Source organism: Notechis scutatus, chromosome 2, assembly GCF_049901735.1.
Source record: "Notechis scutatus isolate UNSWTSFEM ecotype Mainland chromosome 2, rNotScu1.2, whole genome shotgun sequence".
Classification (NCBI taxonomy): domain Eukaryota; kingdom Metazoa; phylum Chordata; class Lepidosauria; order Squamata; family Elapidae; genus Notechis; species Notechis scutatus.
The window spans coordinates 202,035,351-202,056,393 of record NC_142010.1 but is presented as its reverse complement, the minus strand read 5'-3'; the positions used below and the strand labels follow the sequence as shown (position 1 = coordinate 202,056,393).

The window sequence follows — 21,043 nt, the reverse complement described above, 5'->3', positions numbered from 1 at the left end:
ATGTAATTAGGTTAACTACGATTCCTGTCGTTCTGCCTTGGATGCTTGTCCAAAACTAAAAGTTTAATTGTATTTAGGATATAGAATTGTTCTTAAAGCCAAAGTCTCATGAGAGCTAGATGAGAACTAATTCATATTCTGAGGACCGCAAGACTGAAGATATTCCATAAATTAATATAGAATCTATTTTTAATAATTAAAATTTAAGCTATTTTGTGTATAACTTGCTTGTGGTATATTGCACTCCCATCAATTTCAAAAAAATTGGCCAAGGATGATAGATGTTTAGATCATTAGAAGCATTTCTTCTAGAAGCATTAGACATCATTCTAACATAGTTAGAAAGACTGTAGGTTGACCACTACAAACAATATATCTTTCAGAGGGAAGGTCAATAAGAACATATGTATTCCTCTTCCCCACCCACTCATCCTGATCAAACTTCCAAGCGTTTTGCTCCTACAAGCAAAAGTGGAACAATTTTGCACTCATTTCATCCCTACATTTGACGGGTGCCCTACATGAGGTCCTTACAGTTTACATTTGCTTCCTTGGTGCTAATGGCAGCCCCAAAGAGGCTTTTTGTCAGTTTTTGCCTTGCAGGATCAATCTTTCCTACAAAAAGCTGCTAAGCTACATTTGCTATAGAAAGCTGCTAGGCTTTCACCAAGATGACTCTCTAGTCCCTACTTACCATCAATCCACACTGGGGAAAGTCTGTGTGGGATGGTACCTCACATTTCCTTCTCTGATTATGCTTCCCCCCCTCCTTTTGGAATATAGGGACTTTTTCATATCACAGCTTTATTCCCCCAAAGCTCAAGTAAAGGACGGTATAGAAAGAGGGCAAGCTTTGCTCCTCTTCTCAGCTGTTTTTTTTTGTTTTGTTTTGTTTTGCCAGAGAAGAGATGGAAAACAACTCAAAGAAAGGCACCTATCTGAGGAACCCATAACTACCAATCTAGTGATCAGTGATTAGTTTTGGCCGCCTCATTGTAACTTCATCTCCACCCCTTTTGTGGTGAACAAAATGGGCAAGCTGCAGCTATTGTTTCTGCTTTTCTCAACAGCCAAACAGCTGCAACTCCTACAATGTAAGAAAGTAGAATGAAGCAGTGATAGCAATCTCAACTCTCTCTCTCTCTGTTGGCCAGTCCTTCTTTAGCTCTATAATTTGGTGCACAACCAAACCCTTAGATGCTAATGCTGAGCAGTCCAACTTGTCCACCTTCCATCTTGTCCCTAGCGACTTCTGCTAGGTGGGCTGAGAGAAGTAGATTTTCTTAGCCTACCTAGGGTTGAGACTAGAAGGGAAACTCTTCATGTTTGTGATCCATGGCTATCTGCCAATCCCCTCTATAGAAAGGGATCATACATGTTTGGAAGGAAAAGTTATGAATGAGGTGCTGGGGACAAGTGAATGCATGCCAGCTTTTGGCTGCAGCATGGCACGGATGGATAAAGCATATTCAGGCTACAGAGAATAAGATGAAGGAGGGTGAATAATGCCCATGTGTTGCAACTCCTGTATTTAAGCAATTATTTCTGGATTTATGGAAAAATAATTTCCTTAATTAAAATAATTTTCATGTGATTCTAATTATGCCAATTTTCTTCATCTAAATCTTTTTCAACACATATATTTTATTTCCAACCTGGATTACTTTCATTCTTGCTAAAGGACATAGCTATTTAAGTGACTCTAAGAGAACATTACTTGCCTAAAGGAAATATCTCCGTGTGTTGATAAAGGTTTTGCTAACATAACTTCAATCATAAGCCTACTTTGAAAATGATACTAAAGAGGTATCAATTACTCTTTTTCCTATCTTTAAGGGGTTTAATGAGTGTAAATTTTTATTTTATTTTGTTTACTTTTCATATAGAAAACAGCTGTTTTTGATTCCAGTCAAATGATACAGTTGAATGAAAGGGCAATTTGTATGCATGTGCAGTTCAGGCATGATTTGACTCATATTGACGATTTGAAATTCAAGGGAAGCGTGATTTGATTTGAGTTTGTGATTCAATAGTTGAGGGCAAACCAATTCAATTCAAAAGTTTGAAATTCAATTTTTACAAATGTCATCCGTTATAATGAGAAAGCATCAAAATGTCTGTAAGTGAAATCATAACAACTGACCAGATTAAAAATTCTGAGATGAGAAAGTGAATAAAGCACAAGTACTGTCATTTCAAAAGACTTCCAATACATACAGTATAATAAGATGAAGCAATTCAGTGATTAGGAAAGAGAAGAAGAGGACAGCCAGCTGCAAAATTGCTGGAATTCAATTACAGTGGTGATGAATGCACAGTTGTGGGACTTGAATTTTTTTTTTTTAGGAATAGATCATCATGTAGAGTATTTATGTGAGCACTAAGGGATGAAAACAACTTGATGGCATATAATCAATCAATCAATTGCTCATGTCAAATGTCAGAAAGGCTATCACATCATTTGACATGACCAGGTATGGAAATAAAGTTGCAATATTGTATATTGTCTATAACAATTCATGACTAGGAGAAATGCCATTGAATATGTAGCAAATTTTGAAAGTATTCCATAGCCATGATGAATGATGAAAGAATGATGAAAATTAGGTCATGATACACATGAAATCATTTTCCCTAGGGACCCCAAGGAAACCCTTGATGTTGGGTGAAATTGAAATCATTTTTCTGCTCATAGATCACATCCTGTCTGTGGAAGCATTATCTTCTCCCTTTGCTGCCTTCTCCATGCTCTCATATTCTACACTGAAGTGTGAATGGATTGTCTAAAACAGAATTTAGGGGTATGCAGTGGGTGTACCATGAGAAATAATATTTTTCCTAAATATTGTCAGAATATTCAGTTGAGAGTAGGAAGTGCAGACCAGTGCAGAATATTGTTTGATTTATCTTTAAATGCCCCCTTCCATTTTTTTTAAAGATAAGTAGCAGAAAAGAGGGGGAAAATATAACAGCTTTTAAATTAATCAGCAAAAAACTTGAGTTGCACTGAACCAATGCAGCAAATGTCCTGCTCTAAGTTAAAAATAATTTTCACGAACTGCTTACAAAATAAGTTCTTTTTTATCTTGCTTTTTGTAGGATGACAAGCTTCAATGACACTGAAGAATGCTCAGTGATTTGGCTTGGTGAGCGACGGTGTTTGTTATGTATGATCATTGGATCTGTGGATATCTAGAGGGCTGGCATCATTATTTGGCAAACTTGGGCTGCCCTGGAAAAGACCCCTCATCAATGGCAGGTTGTATCTTGCAGGCACAGTTATTAAGCAGAGGCAACAGAAGAAGCTGGCATTATGAGATACATTGCCACGGAGACTGGCAAACTGCAGAGAAAGTAACATTCATAGCTTTGCCTTAAAAAGAGGAAAGCTTGCAATTGCCAGTTTGTTATTTGTTTATTCACTATTGAGAACCTTCTGCTTGTTCAAAACATGTGAACTTTAAAAGTAAAGCTTGAGCTAAGAGAGTATATTCTAGGTGCTAAGAAGTGAATTTAAAATCAGTTATGTCGCTAGTAATTGCATGGACACATGTAATTTCATTAGAAAAAGCAAGAATGAAGCTAAGTCACATTCAACAAACAGAGAGGAAATGAGACCCACAGCAATGCTTGTTTTGCCAGCCAATATTGTTTTGATAGGCAGAGTTAAATGAAGTGATAAAACTGATTAGTCAGTCACTTGGGTAAGTGTTGGAGAGTGTAACATATTACTCACATTTCATTAGTATTCTCTATACATAGAAATGAAGTTACAATACCGTGTATTGACTACAACAAGCATGAATGCTATCCAGTTGCTTTGGACAAACCAGTTATAAAACTTTCTTGGCTTGACTTGGGTCAGGGAGCTGAGTCTACATGCCAGTTCCATGGAGCCCAAGCATGGTGCTTCCTGCTCCTCTTCTATTTTCTGCAAACTGTGCTTCATAACAAGAGGCGACTGCAATTCAGCTTATATTGTATTTTTATTACGTTGCAAGAAGCTTTAATTTATCCCTAGTTGAATGGTGTGTGTAGGGGCGGGTGGGGTACAGAATAAACACTCCTCTTCTGTTCTGTTCTTGGAGGCTGGGGAAAAGAAAGAATGGGAGCAGGGGCTTTTAATATTTATGTTGTGGAAAAGAAATAACTACTCAAGAAATCAAAACTAGTTGCTGCCTTATTTATTTATGTAACAGCCCCAGAATTGAAGCAATGAAAAAAAATCACTGATATGCTTCAAAGCCACACAGTTGAATTTACTGATTTAAAGAAGGTCTTCTGGTTTCTGACTTTGGTTGTTTATTGATTTCGATGTGTGTCTTGACTAATAAGCTCTGTAACAAAAGTCAACCATTCTTGGATAGAACAAATACCAAGAAAGAACTTCTACTTTCTCATAAATATAATTTCTAAAAATATTATATGCTTAAAACAATTCTTTAATATTCAATATTTTAGAATAGAGTTGGGAAATATATATATATATATATATATATATATATATATATATATATATATATATATATATATATGTGTGTGTGTGTGTGTGTGTGTGTGTGTGTGTGTGTGTGTGTGTGTGTGTGTATGTGTATGTGTATGTGTATGTATATGTATATGTATATGTATATGTATATGTATATGTATATATATGTGGTATTCAGCTTTGTTCGGGTATTTTCCCACGTCATTATAGTTGTGCTTTTAAAGTTGTAGCAACGTTTCGGCAGAATCTCATCTGCCATCATCAGGCTTCTGGTTGTGTTCGTCTGTGAGTCAGACTTTTACAGTTGTTTCAGTTTTAAATTTGGGGCTAGCCTACTACTGTGCCAGAATGGTTTTTTCTTCATCCTGATTGGTTGGGAGTCTTGGTCTGTGTTTATTGGTCTTGGAGTTTGCTGTGTTCTGCTTGATTGGTGTTTCTAATATCTTCTGTCTGTTTTGTGGCTTTTTTTGTATCTTGATTGGCTGGCAACATTGTGTTCCTGTATTGGAGGCTTTTTGTGCAGCTTGGCTCTGAGTAAATGGACGGCTATCATTAGTTAGGAAGCTAGGTTTCATCTGGGTGCCTGGTTGGGGTGTGTTTGAGCTGGAGGTATCAGGGGGGATCTGTTTGTGCCCAGGTGTTTGCCTGGCTAGTGGTGTGGATATTTTTTTGTTTGTGAGGGCAGGCTTCCAAATGATTGACAGTCTGGTGGAATCATCTCTTCTGTTCATGCTTTCTGGTCTTTTTTCAATCTCTATGGCTTCTCTGATGATTCTGTGGCTGGGGTTTTCTATAGTGGCTAGGGTTTTGGTGCCATTGAAGTTGATGCTATGACCTGTGGCTTCCATGTGTTGGACTAGTGAGGAAGTGTGTTCCAGCTTTTTGACTGCATTTTTGTGTTCATCCAGGCGGGTACTTATTCTTCTATTGGTCTGTCCAATGTATGTGGCCGGGCATGATGCACAGGGGACTTTGTATATGCCTTGGTTTTCCAGGTCAATTTTATCTTTGGGGTTTCTGAGGATGGCTGCTATTTTTCTGTCTGTTTTGAAGGCAGTCTTGATGTGGTGTCTGTGTAGTATCTTACACAGACAAAATTAGTAACGAAACGTCGCTACAACTTTAAAAGCACAACTACTATGACATGGGAAAATACCCAAACAAAGCTGAATGCCATATATATATATATAAAATCTTTCTAGTAAATATACTTTTCAGCTGTATTCTAAGATGTATTCAGTAGATAGGTAAGAGGAATCTTAGTATTTATAGGCTTCAGAATAAATTGAAGTCAATTAGCTTATAAAACAAGACATAACTGCACAAAATCCAGTATGTGCTAATAAGAGCCTGATATTAATATTTAAGAACTCAGAGTAGATTGAATATAAACAATTGATCCCTTCACTCGGTTGCTCATCCCTGATCTTGCTTATAGGTTGTTTAGAATTTCATAGTAACTGCCTCAGAATACCATATGCATTACACTTTGGTCTATAGATACAGTTTGATTGGATTCTTGGATTTTAATCTCTGCCTTTGAATCCAGCTTCTCCACTTCTTTCTCTAAAGATTTTATATTGTACAAATACACAGGCATGTTTTGTGTTTTATTACTGTCTTTGGATCATAGGTTGTAGGCAGTGTATTATTAATTAGCAACAGGTTCTGCAATCTGAAGCAATATGGACACTCACATAATTCTGCGTCAAGTCTGGATGGTTTCTTTCAATGCCATCATCCAAAATGGTGATCACAATATTCTTTCCAGTGTAGCCTCTCTTCCAGGCACCAACAATATTCATATCTGACTGACAAAGATGTGTATTATCACTGCAATGCTAGAGAAAGGGAAGGGAGCAAAACAAGGACTGTATGTAAGTGATTAGTTCACAAATGCAAGATAAAATAATATTAACCTTTTCATTAGCATAATCAAATAAATTGTCAATATATAACTATACTGATTTATTAAACAGGAGATCAAAAACTAACATCCTAATTAACAAGCAGCAAGGTAACTTTAATGAATGACAAATTAAATGAAAATGACTCAAACTCTTTACTTCTTTTGAGAATCCTTTTTATATGGAGTAATAGTTTTTAGGTAACATTTTGTTATTATACATTCCTAGAAATCATGCCAACAATTATAAAAGGTCTTTTCTGGGTATTCCTTACCCTTCCGGGAATGCATTTGAATTTTTCAGTATCAATAGGGCAAAAATAGATCCCGCGTGTATAAAATAGCATGGAAACACATATGCACATGTACAAAGGCTTATGTGTGGGATGAATGGGAAAGTATGGAGAGAGTTAATGTACTGTATCATCTATGAAATAGTTATCTAGAATTTTATTTAAATTCTCTTATATTTGCAAAAAGAAAAGAAAAGAAAAGAAGAAAGAAAAGCAAGCAGACAACCTTTTGGCATGTTTAGTGTAGCAGCAGCAAGAGATGAATCTGTAACCAAAACAATTTCTGTGTAGAACTTCAGCTTAAATAGCTTGCTGAACTGAAGCTGACCATAATAGCAAAAGTTCTTGAAGACTACTTTAGGTTAAATGGAAATCAGTCCATTTGTATTTTATTTTATTTGTGCTCAGTTACAAAATAATGAACAGGCAACTGTGCACTCATTAGCCCCACCCCATCTCTTAACCCTGCAGACAAGGTGACTCCTTTTAATGAGTATCCTATCGAGACTCTTGGTCATCATGCTTTGCTTCAGCTTCCCTGGACTCAAGGAGAATAAGAAGGAAAAGGAAAAAATGAATTCTTAGAACTAGTATCATAGCAACACATACTAGCTACAAGAGTTCTCAGAGTTTCTTCATTCTTGTTTTCCTATCCCCTTTCATGCTTCCACTCACAGGTCTATATGGTACGGTAGAATATGCTGGTATTTTGGAATGTGTAAAGGTGGCCAATAGGCAATTGGACTCCATTATTCTTTCTTTCCTCTCTACAAATGCACACAATCAATAAGCTCATTTATTTATTTGTTTTTCCAAAATGATTGTTGAAAACGTCTCTGAATAACGTATATGTACTTGTATTGTATTAATTGTTTGTTTGCCAAATTAAAAATGAGTTAACTAAAAATGAATCATCTCTCCGCCTTCTCTTTCCATGAGATGTGCTCACTCCTTAAAAAAAAAACACTACTATACAGAGTGTAAGGAGGCTTTATTAAATTGTTTTCAGTTCTGATTTAGAGAGAAAATAGTTTAAAAGAATACAGTTATCATACATTTTGTGAGACCAATAATTAAGACCATAGTTGTGAGAGTTCTTAAAGCCAAATTAGGCGAGACCATTGCTAAATCCATGGTTACTGAAAGTACTAAACCACAATGTACTGAACACCTTTCTTCCTCCCTCCCTCCAAATAGATGCAAAACTATTGAAGATGTAGTCTGATAGTTAGATAAATTTTTCCTAGTAGTTATATCATAGAGGTAAGCATTAAAATAAATGGATCTCTGTCTTTCTCATAAAGTTAAAACAATCCTTCTATATGTTCTCTTGCACCCTTATTCTTCACAGAAATTGATTCCCAAATTGATCCTACTCCCCAAAGAAAGAAAGCCATGCTCAGTTTCCAATCCATGAAAAGTGTTCCATACTTTATCTTAAAGGAAAATAGGCAGAAAATCCTCCTTTGATTTTTCACCCCCAAATCCATGTGCCTTAGCTTCCAAGTTTTATTTACACTGGAAAAACAAACAAACCCAAAACCTTACCCATAGGATCTCATTGAGAAAAATGACACACTTTTGCTCTTTGCCTGTGCTTTGATTTGTAGGGAAGGCCCTGTGCTTTGATTTGTAGGGAAGGATATGAGATTATAAACCATGTTTCCTTGAAAGGATTTGGAAACCTGCCAGAAGACAGTTCTCTTTTCTTTGTGATGTCAGCAGGCTCAGCAGGCTGTCCTTACCTGAACCTTTTCTTCTTCAGCAATATCTTTACTGCCATTAGCAAGCTTTCCTTAATGTGCTTGCAAACAGGCAAAATACATCCAGGCTAAATCAAATATCCATGAATCTATTCAATTTTTTTTGACACCGGAAACAAGCTTCAGAAAGAAGGCTAAATGGCTGGTCAATACTACTATCTTCAGAAAAGTATGAGCAGGTTGACTAGCTGTATATATCCCAATGAGCAAGGGCACACCCATATATGGTGTTTGGAAGCAAATTGAAATTAGTGCAACTCACGGAACAACAATGCAACATTAGCACCATAGGGAACTCAAGAATTGTCCGCACAGCTGCTTTCTTGTGTCAGCTGTAGTTTCTGGATACGCTTTGAGGATAACCCTATGTATTCCTATATTTCAGATTGGTGGTAGAAGGCTAGTGCATGGAGAATGTGATGTAGCCCTACCTGGGATACAGAGGGGATTATAGCATCATTGGTATAAGAGAGAAAGGAGGATGGCCAAGGGACAAGAGTCAAATTCATCTTGAACAATATCATTGACATACATAAAAATAATAGGCGGAAGGATACACCTCTGTTTGTCTCTCCTAGAAGCTGGCATTGGGTCAGTTAGTTTTCTACTTTTTAATTACTGTACCTGCATTGTAATGCTTTGATGAAACATCATGATTAATTTCAATAGCTGGTAGTCAACAGAAGAAGCTGTTAATTTTTGCTATAGTTCTCTGAATCTACTCTATGAAAGCAGCTTAAAGATCACCTCAGGTGATTTAGCATTTTTTGCAAAGAAAAGATGTAAAGTAATACATGGATCACCAATAGAAAAATCTGATCTGAAGCCAACTGTTCCATTGCGGCAATCTTTTTTGGACCATTTACTTTGTTATATCACCTTCCATTGAGATCTGTTGGCCAAGGTATATGTAGAGGTCTACTACATCTAGTTCTCCAAATATCATTTTTTTCCTTTCTTTAGTGAATTTATTAACATAACCTAGCTCTTTTTCAGGTTTATTTTTAAGCAACTTATACATAATAATCTGGGCAGCAGTTGACTTTTGACATGTTGCCAGGTTGCCAGTATAAAGTGCCTTCTTGAGCTACAACTGACTGAATCACTCAGACCCACTTAGCCCATTGACACACCCACTTCTTCTGTTTCAGGAATTTTGAGGCATCAGCTAAATTTTGAGGCATCAGTGATTTGGGCAACGAGGTTGAGGATACAATATTTTCACACCTTTTTTTGTTAACACTAGAGATTGATGTCAAATTATCCAGAGCAGATTTGAGATGAAAGTAATACAAATTGTTTTAGGATAACCAGTCTTTCCATGATAGTTAATTTTCAATGATCTTTTAATTTATTAAGAGGTATGAAAAAGCATTTCTCTCCTCCAAGGTTTCTTCTGGCTAGTTGGTGTTCTTTAATTGAGACTTGCTTATTCAAACTTCAAGGGTGCCTTTTCAATACTCTGCAGTTGCTATGTTACTATACATCTTGGTTCTGTGCCAGCTAGGAAGTCAAGCTTGACAGACAAGTCAGGAAATATTCATTTTGGATAATTTTGGCATAGAACAAGATGCTTCTTCATTTTAAGTAACATAAGCAAGATAATTAAAATGAGGAATTTAATGTAATTCTGTAGGTGCCCTGAAGGGCAGGAAATCAGTCTATTGCTTTGAGATCCACCTGGCATAAACAAAATTATTGGCTCAAAAAGAAAGTGGCTGATTTGGGTGAAGTTTGTCCACACTTGTTCTTTGTTGCTAACAATAAGAAGAAATTTATTTGTTTGAAGTATATATGAGGATGTAAGACTCATTTTAAGAGGCACAGTAAGATTCTGAGTACTGGTTGATTAAATTATTTCTGGCTTTTCTAGGTGCATCCTAGCTGGCGTTCATAATGCCTTATAGAGGCTGAGACAGAAAATAGATGTAAAACTCTAAGTAGCACATCAGTTATTGATAGAATAATTCTGTTAATAATTCTATCAGTTCTACCAGTGTTTCAGCCTGAAACAATCTGGTTTTCCATAGCTATTTGCATGCCCAAACAGATATTAAACTTTTCCGTGGGGTGGAAGGAGTAACTCATAATCAAATAGTGGGAATCAGGTCCAATTTCTGCAGAGTTTAGGGGATTGAAACAATGACTTAGATAATTGCCTCCATTTATTGAAATTATTGTGAAATTGCTTTTCAAAGGAAGAATTAATTCATTGATATTCAGTTGTTGAATTACCTGAATTTGACTCTGCCAGTCTTTTGTCTATCTGTCCTACATAGTGGTTTTAACAGAATGTTTTAGTCCTTTTTGTCTTAGGCTATTGGGTTATTTGGCTCATTGAAGATGTTTTGGAGGCCTTTAATTGTTTTTTTCCCCACTTCTTAAAAAATCTTCTACAAGAAATTAAATGCGCCTCACTTCCAGTTAAAATGGTATCATCAGTACTTCTCAGTAATTTTGATTCCTTCTAACCCAGCATTTCTCTGGATATTTTCTGCATATGTTAAATGAAGAAGATGACTTTATAGAACTCGGTATACTTCTTTCTTCATTTTGAACAATTTAGTTGCTCCCTATTCTGTTCCAACATTTAGTTATCACTTCAATCATTAACAGATATATCAGGTGTCTTGGTATCCATCTGCTTTGCACATTTATTATGGTCTACATAATCAATGGTCTACATTTATTATGGTCTACATAATCAAAAGACTTTGCATTGTTAGTAAAGCAAAAAACAAAGATGAAAAAATAGATATGTGCTAAATTTTCCTTGCCTTTACCATTAGAGTGCTAAATTTTCCTTGCCTTTACCATTATCCACTGGACATTAGCAATGTGTGCCTGGGGATTCTGCCTTTTCTGAATCTAGCATGTATCTTTGGCAGTTGTCATTCTACTATTGAACTCCTCTATCTATCCCTTTTATTTTAAGAAATAGACATTCAGAATATTTAATCTCCATTTAAAATAGCTGAATTAAAATTCCTTAGCAGTTTTCTTTTCAACAGCTTTGCTAGGGCAGAAATATTTTTATTGTCTGACACCCCAAATTCACTTCTTCCAGGAGGCTGCCAACAGAGCAGCCTGGAAGAATGGTGAAACAATCAGCTTCATACCAGTGAATATATTGACATATCCAAATAGATTGGAAATTATGAAGTCAGGTACAAATATTCCTTTTTTAGTGTAGTACAGGATGCTAAAGATGATTAAAATAAATTCTGCTGTAGATGGATCAGTTAGGTATGGGATGATGCTGTTTAGAGATTATCCTGCACAAAATTATAACGATCTATAGTTGTTAGGTCTTTTGATAGCTATACAATTGGTTTAATTGGTTTTAATTGGTTTTAGGAACAATTGCTTCATGTATTTCAGATTTTGTTTGAAAACATTCCATGCTACATTTTATGATAGGAAGCAGGAATTTATCAATGCTTGAATACTGATAAATAGAAGTTAAATGAATTAAGTATATATTTAACTAGATTTTTTTTTTTAAAAAAGTACAGGAGTTAATTTTAATAACTGATTTTTATTGTTTTATAACTAATAAAATTATGAAATAAATGTATTATAATACTAAGTGGAATAAAAGTTCATCTAAGTTCCAAATTCTGATAAGCATAGGAGGAAGCATATCAAGTCATAGCTATTGATAAAATTAATATATATTTAATAATATATTAATATAATTATATATTTCCTTCCCTACCATAGGAAAAAAACACAGTAAATTATGCATACATATACATAATTTCTTACAGTACCTTTAAAATAGCATTTTTATATAATTTTTACATCTTAATATAGCTCTGTTACATTTGGATTTTTTTTTGTTAAAAAAAGATCCCTTTTAGGTGTCTACATTCTTTTCATGTACAATTAAGATTAACTGACAAAACTAAGATGGGTACTGAGAAAGCATACTTATCATGAACAAACAGGATTAACCCAACAAATAACTCTATGTGCTAGATTTATTCTTTGGAATATGCATTATGAAAATTAAATACAGCAGCTATTTGCTTGAAAAAAAAGCTCCACACTCAGGTTCCATGACAAACAGCTTTTGAAGCAGGTTTATGATAAGATTCTTCTGTGAATACAAGCAAGCTCTTTCAATTTTAGCCCACAGTTTTCATTATGGAACTATATATAGTACTAAAAGAATCACTGGTAATCCATACTGTATTCTGATCCTATGATAAGCTGTAAATCTATCATCCCAGTCAGGTTTTTTTCCACCATACAAAATTTGTTTTGCTTAAGGTATTTCTCAGAGGTCATGAACCTGAATTATCCAGCTTCTGACAGATTGCTGCAATAATTTACCTTACATGAATGTAAAATGCAATAATTCAAATTAAAAGACATGTTCTTTGTTACTAGTGAAGCCTGTGTGTGAAAATGCTTATTTATTACAAACAGATATGCTTTGTGTGCACCACCTTCGTCTATGGCTTAGAAAGATGTAACTCTGAAATACTGGAGGTCCATCATTAATTGTACAGACAAAATTAATTGACGGATCAAATTCCAAGTCTGAAAAAAGGCAATTCTGGGAGCAGACACGGCAAAATCTAAAGTTAGCTAGTACTACTAAGTCAAACCTGAGCCCCAGGTGACTGGATGGATAAATGCTTATAGTTTCAATTTATCCCTGATAAATTGTGATAGCACAGCTTGTGATAGCACATTCCAGTGACATTCTTGATTCTGATCACCTGCTTTATCTATTGTTTTTTTCTTCACTATTCTTTTCCCCTTAATATTGATTAAGTAGTGTTATTTTTTACTTGTTCCATGTGCATCACGTATCCAAATAGAGAGCAATTGTCTTTTTATTTGGTTGCTGATTGATTGGGTCTTCATTGCAATTCATGCTACTGTTAGTAACATTTCGAATTCCATAATTTGAAATTATTTTCTTTTTATTCTAATGTCCAGCTTACACAGCTGGATATGACTATTGGAAAGACTGTAGCTTTGTGTTGTCATGGAAGTAGCCTTATTCTTCATAAACCCGTCTAAATTTGCCACTGTTTTCCTTTCCGGGAATAATTTCCTTTTTATATTTCTACTGCATGGTCTAGTCCAGGAGTGTCAAATTCTCATTGTCATGGTATCATCACATGACGTATCATGACTTTTCCCCCTTCGGGCATGGGTGTGACCAGTGTGTGATGAATCTGGACCGCAGGCCACGAGTTTGACACCCCTGGTCTAGTCAAATGCAATAAAGCTACCTTTCCTTTTCACCATCAATGGTAAATTCACTGGCTGGCATTATTTTTTATCTTCCTAATATTTAATATTAACACAGATGTTTTACTCTATATTTTACTTTTATAATTAACTCTTCTAACTCTTCTTTACTTTCATTAATGAAGTGAAGTTGCCTGTATATCTCAAATTATTAGTATTTCATCTTCCAAGTTTGACTCTATATATCAGGTGTTCCATTGATGCAATTCTTAAATTGCATTTTAACACAGATTAAAAGGATAAAGAAAACAATAAACAGCTCTGTTTTATGCTCTTCCTTATTTTGTTTATCCAAACTTTGTATAATAGTTTCTTGTTCATTATAAATATTCTTCAGAAAAACAATCAGGTATTCTGACATATCCACTTGTCTTAGTATATTCCACATTCAGGCATGAACTATTGTACATAATCCAAAGCCTTGCTGTAGTTGACTAACCTACCACTTGAATTCATTTGCTGTCTGCATTATCCATCTTATGCTCACCAAATTTCATATTTCTGAGTTTTCCGAAACCAGGCTGTTTATTTAGCTATCTTCTGTCTTAAGACTGTTTTTCTTTGTTATTACATCTTAAGTAAAACTTTACTTCTGTGTAGAATTAGTACATAATTCTACATAAGTAAAGTTTTAGGTCACACAGCCTTGTTCCATAGTAAGTAAAATGGAGATTTTATCACTTTATCCCTTCCCTGTACCTTTCAACAGTTCAGTGGGTATATTATCTCTGTCTAGTGCTTTCCTATTTGACAGGGAGTCTGTTGCCTCTTATTTCTCAGTATCTAGAATTTTGTTCCTGAAAGTATTCTCTATCTACAAATGTTTCTATAATATCACTTGTAAAGAGTTTCTGAATTTTTCTGTCTTCTTTTAATTTTATTTGCCTCTTGGATTCCCCCCCTCCCCATAATTACTCTTGAGTAATCACCTTACCTATATTTTTCTCTTATTTTTTCTAGTCATTTTCTTCTATTTGGTGACTTTCCACATTGAGATATCTTTCTTTGACCTTTCTTATCTGTGGTTAGAATCTGCATTCATTTCTCATAAATCTTATTTGTTGACCAAAGCTTTGTCCTCTATCCTTTTCTTGCACAGCTAAATTCAGGCAATCCTTTGAGATAGGCCAGGTCAGGAAACAGACATTGCCAAGACCCCAGGAATGTTTTTTCCTCATGGTAGGGTTTAATAGCAGAATGTTGAAAGTCTGTTCAATTTCTATCTGTCTCATCTCCTACTAAACAATCTTCCCCATCTCTAAATTCCTTTACAATAACCAGACTTCATAGCACCTTTATTTTGGTCTTGTGATCATCTTCAGAATTACTTTGGAAGTTTAAGGATCTGGCATACAAATTTGTCTAAATGTTTTAGTCATCCCAAGAGAGTTGGAGGTAGAATTTGTTTGACATTGTCTTATGCTGGTTTTGACTTTAGAGTTCCATCTTTCAGCTGGTGGCCTTTTGTCATGCCTGAAGAGCCATAAATGCTCTAATCATTATTGTAGACAACAGATTCAACCTCCACCCCCATTTTTAACCTTACTGGAAAAGGTGACACTATCTGAATAAAATAAAACTTGCCTGTCAACTTCCTATACACATCTATTTGCAAGTAAACAGAATTGTCTCTGTGGAAAGCCCAATTACTCCTTAAATAAGTTCCATAATTCAGTTGCTTTTTGTTTGAGAAAATCACTGAAATATTCTGTCTTTTTTTTAAATTTTAATTGAGATTTTAAAGATATTCATTAACAATTCTGGCAAAAGAGATTGCCTGCATATTTTAATAATTATTGTGATAAAAATAAACAAAAGAATAAATTTTATAAATCCATATAACAATAATGGAAGACACATATTAAATTGCCTGCATATTAAAGAATCATTTTATTATCTTCCCCATCTTTAAACATGAGAGAGAAATAAAACCAATGATAAAAGCATTGGCCCAGAAATTGGAAGATAAAATTCTAATCCACAGTCTGCCATGGGATTTCATTGGATGAATTTGGGTCAGTCACTCTCTATTATCCATTTCATAGGATGTAGTGTGGAAAAACAGAAGGAGGGAACTCTACGTATGCCACTAGAGAAGTAGATGATCAACAATAGAACATTAAGAACATTTACATCCCATTCAGATAACACTTTTTTTCAATCTGTAGTAATTGTCTCATTTATAGTGACATTTCACATGACATATGATTTCAAAATGAATGGTTATTTATTGATTTATTTGACTGATAGATTGCCCATCTAAAACAAATAACTCTAGGAAGATAACATGATTAAAAATAAATAAAAATACTACATATCAATCAAATTAGAGAAAAAAAATCACAGCCATTAATTCAGCCAGGAAACAGGTTCATTCCCAGACCTAGGGCCTAAGGCTCAAATACAAACCTAGGCATTTAAGGCCTATTTAAGGCTAGCAAGAGTGGAGTCAATCTAATCTCTAGAGGGAAGAAAAAGTTCTCCCTCTGAGCCCCACCACATATGCTTCTTAGCCAACAGTATTAGCCAATAGCATAGACTGTAATACATAGAATATTGACAGTATATTGGAATGTAATGTAAATTCTCACATTTCTATAGTAGGACAATTGACAGTATCTTAGAAAGTAACATAAATGGTCACATATCTATAATATAACATCAATATTTTTTTTACAAATCTCATTGCATACTAAAGAAAATGATAAAGACAGTTTTGTTGCTGTTTTTAGAAATTTAAGATATTATATATGTATGATTCTTATTTGTTAGGGACACACATAAACCTAAAGGTATTGATGTCTGACATAAGAAATATAAAGATGAAAAAACTTCCTGCAAATTCTGACATTTTGCCTACCATTGCATTATAAACAAGTTATTTTATAAAGTACAAATAAATTATTTTGCTGTAACAAAATCAACAGTAGTAAGTGAACAATATATATATATATTGATATTTTGATGCAACACAGGGAGAAAGGAGTCTTTGGGGAGGTGATATTATCCTTGAGAAGCAAAACAAAATCATATAACTGCTAGATTTCATATCTTAATACTTAGGGTCAATGGAAATCATTTACTTTGCAGTTGTGGGATATTACCAAATGCAACTCCACATGAAAAGACACAAACTGCCTTTACAGTTATTTATAAAAAATTAAGAATTTTCCTTTAATTTTCCATTAAGAATATAATTGAACACTAGCGATGTACAATATACTAATAAGATTTAGAAAGTTAGTAACCCTGAATTGGACCAAATCATACAAGGCATAAAATCAGAAGCGCCATTCTGGAAATTAAAGCTTCATCAATTATCTAGCACCTAAAACTCAAAATTGACTCCTTTCATTGTTCTTTACTTTCTATCAAAAAAAGCTGAATAAAAGCTAAAGCAAAATAGATGCTTCGGAGAAGCTGCCATTCTCAAATAATTATTTTAAACTCAGTAAAGGGGACACATAGATTAATTACAGTGGAACGTTGGGTCACGAATGCTTCGGTTCGTGACCAAATCGCATTCCAACCAAAAAAATCCACCCAATTTTTGAATCAGGTCACAATTCAAAAATTGGGTGGTGAACAAACCCGCCACAGCAAATTCCCTTTCCATGTCAATTTCCCCTTCTGTGCATGCACAGTTCACACAAATTTTTGTCTGTGCATTCGCAGTCGGTCATGCTTTCAGTCATGACCAAATTGGATTGCGACTGTAGTCCTGGAGCGGATTACAGTCGCGACCCGAGGTTCCACTGTATATATATATATATATATATATATATATATATATATATATATATATATATATATATATATATATATATATATATATATATATATATATATATATATATTGGTGAATTAGATAATGCTTGTAATTACTTTATCAAAGAGATCAAGCTCAATTTCTAATAAAGGACATAATACTTTCCCCTTAAAATATCATAATTGAAAATCCCTTGTGATCAAAAAATTTGTTTCATTACCAAAAGAAAAAGAAAAAGAAAACTGAAAGACACTATTGATAGTTCCAATTACCACACTATGGTTTGTTTAATTTTGACTTAATATATGACTCAGTTTACAATGGAACCTTTATCATTTTGTGTGAATCAGATTCCCACGATTGTTTAAATTACCATGGTACAGTAAACTATGGCCCAATATATGAAACTACTCTGTCTACTTTTAGGCACTTCTTAAAAGCACTAAAACATACATGAAAGTGTATGACTATGTGTTTTGGGACATTTTATAGGAGTTATATTTCACCTCATGGAACATAGAATTTGTACAAATTGGGCCACTGAACTAGAATTCAGTCAATTTTAATACAGCTTTATGCTGAAAGCTTGTATTTGCTCATAAATTGACTCGGATAATAATACTGCTTCTTGAATATTAGGATTAAATATTAAATTTTGCATAATGGTGATAGTTAATGATACTGGGTAACATCCTAATTCTTTAATATTTAATATTATGTTTTCTACAAAGAAACCTATAAATCATATGTAAAACAATTTACCCTTTTCTAGTTGGCTAGTTGGATAATTAGTTATATTTACTCTGCACCATCCATAACCAACTGCAGTGACAACCAAATGCCAATGCGTGTGAATTATGTTATCATGCAAATACTGTTCTTGTGCTTATATCCTGATGTCTGGTTAAATATGTCAGTTGTAGCATTTCTGATTATGTTGTGATTTACATTTCATACTACACATATTTGTTTGCGATTCTGTATTTCACCCATTTCATTTTATCTTCAAAAATGAATAACGGTGTATGGCTTTTACTGGTAGCTAATACGATATGTCTAATTTCGCTTAATTATTTCTATACCTGTAACTAATTAGTCTAATTATTTCTATACCTGTAACTAATTAGTCTATTGTGTGACATATTTAAACTAAGTATGTTCAACAATTAATTATTTTTCATTACATATTAATAGTAACTAAATGGTATATAGTAGTAGTATATAAAAGTTTTCATTACTTCCTATTTTTGTTTTGGTGCAATATGACTTGTTGAACATAATGAGATGCACAAGCAAGCAAATTTTGCTTTTAAGAACTTTCATCCAAACTCACGTGATGAGTTTGTAAAGTCAATATATTTTGTACACCCCAATAAAGGCCTGATTTACGCTCTACATTTCAGTGATTCCCCACTTGGGGGGGGGGGACCCTTCCACTGGCAATCAGACTTTTTTCAGGTCTTCCCTTGATTTTTTTACTGCCATAATCAGTAGTTTTGAATTACTGAATAATTGAAGTATTTATTTTTATATTTCATCATTTTAATATTTTTTCATTTATTTATGCAAGTTCTCTAGCTATCCATTTAAACCAATGACTCTGACAACTGAAAAATGTTTTACTGTTTTTATTGTACAGGTAGTCCTCAATTTAAGACCACAACTGAGGTCAAAATTTTCATTGCTGAGCAAGACAGTTATAAAGTAAGTTTTGCTCCAGTTTACAACCTGCAGTTGTTAAGTTAGTCAGATCATTGTTAAGTGAATCTAGCTTCCCCTATTGATGTTGCATGTCAGAAGGATGCAAAGGGTGATTACATGACCCCCACGGGACACGGCAACAATCACATGCCAGTTGCCAGATGTCTGAATTTTGATCACATGATCATAGGGATGCTACAATGGTTGTCAGTGTGAACAACTATTGGAAGTTTTACCTGAACTACTTAAACAATAAAAATGTTTTAGAACAATAAAAAACATCCCAAAATAAATATATACTGCAGCTGAGATACTTGGTCAGTTGACAATAAAGTGAGGAAACGGATCCCTTGACACATTCTACACCCCAGACTTGGGAACACAACCAAGCCTTGTGAATGCGTTGGGGGCCATTCTAATCTCCAATGAGGGATATCCCAGAGACCAGGGGCTATTGTGCTCTTTTCTAGTCCCCCTCGCAGCTGACCCCCTTTGGCTTACAGGATCTGCAGCATGACCAAACTGCTAGATTGAACTTGATGGGAAGAGTTGGGGGAAAGGTAGTAGATAATTAAGTCTCAAACCATGTAAGGCTTTAAAGGTGACAACCAGCACCTTGAATTGCTCCAGAAACATACTGGTAGCCAACATAGCTCATGCAGCAGTGGTGTTATTGCACCATATATCTGGTACCATTTAGTACCCATGAAGCCATGTTCTGCATCAGTTGAAGTTTCTGAATGCTCCTCGGGGTAGCCCCTTGTATAACATGTTGTAGTAGTTTTACTTATTTTGCTGTATCATTCTAAGATACTTCAATGTTTTCAAGTGAAAAGCAATATAAAAAGCTGATTAATGAAATTAATCATTGGTTACAAATCATATCATATTATGTATATCATATTAAAACAAAACCAAGCTAGCATATGATACCCTAATATGATGTATGAACAACTAGTGACTATGTATAGATATCTTTTTTACTGATCCTATACCATGATATATGGAGATTAGGCATAAATTCTATCCTTTACTGTCCCCTTTTCCTTTCCATTAATCTAGGCATATGAGAGATTAAGAAATAATTCCTAATTAGTCTGCTAGATCCAGGATTAGTTTTTGCATGTTAGTACAATCTTTTGCTTTGAGGTATTTTGCTAGTTGTGCAGAGGAAATGGAAAGATTAAAAATGAAGAGACTGAAAAAGTAAAAGGGAGAATGAGAAAACAAAAGCGGGAGAATGCAGGCAGCAGATGGGTTGCAAAGTACATGGTGAAAATAGAGATTATGACAGATCGGGAAGAGAATGAGAATGCGGACAAGGGCATAAGGCTGTAGAGCTCCATGGAATCAATCTGGGATTTAATACAGTTTTCACTGAAATGTCCCTAAAAAGAGCACTGTGTTCTTAAAATGCCAGGAAAATACAGAGGTGGGTGGGGGGTTGCATTGCTGCCGCAAGACATAAGCCAGGAAATCCAATGCAGCTCCTTGGTTTACTAAGCAGTGGAGGGATATGAAGCAATTTAAAAGAAGCAAAGACAGAAAAAGTAGAAACAACTGATGATTGTTAAGAGCTCATGTCGAAAGATCAGGAAAAAGTATATTCTTCTAAAAGCAGATTTTGCATCTGTGCATTCCCATTTAAAAGCACTGTTTAGCAGGACCAAGACCTTTTAAGGGAAAAATGGAAATGATAAAACATTTGTAGCACAACAAATAAATTTGCTGATATTCATTCTGGGTTGGATAACAGAAGCGGCTTCTTATGTTCTAATTTAGATTATTCTGACTTTGTGAAAGCTGAAGAAGACAGGCTGAATTCTTCTATCTACCACAGGGGTGTCAAACTCA

The 21,043-nt window shown here is 34.6% G+C and overlaps 1 protein-coding gene across 1 annotated transcript in view; it reads right to left on the bottom strand.

The window, feature by feature from the left end:
• Nucleotides 1-21,043, bottom strand: part of PCSK5 (proprotein convertase subtilisin/kexin type 5) — a 145,336-nt gene that overhangs the window by 79,878 nt on the left and 44,415 nt on the right. The window contains exon 4 of the mRNA XM_026675098.2: nucleotides 6,184-6,327. Within this exon, the coding sequence (XP_026530883.1) occupies nucleotides 6,184-6,327 (144 nt within the window). The remainder of the gene's footprint in view (nucleotides 1-6,183; nucleotides 6,328-21,043) is intronic.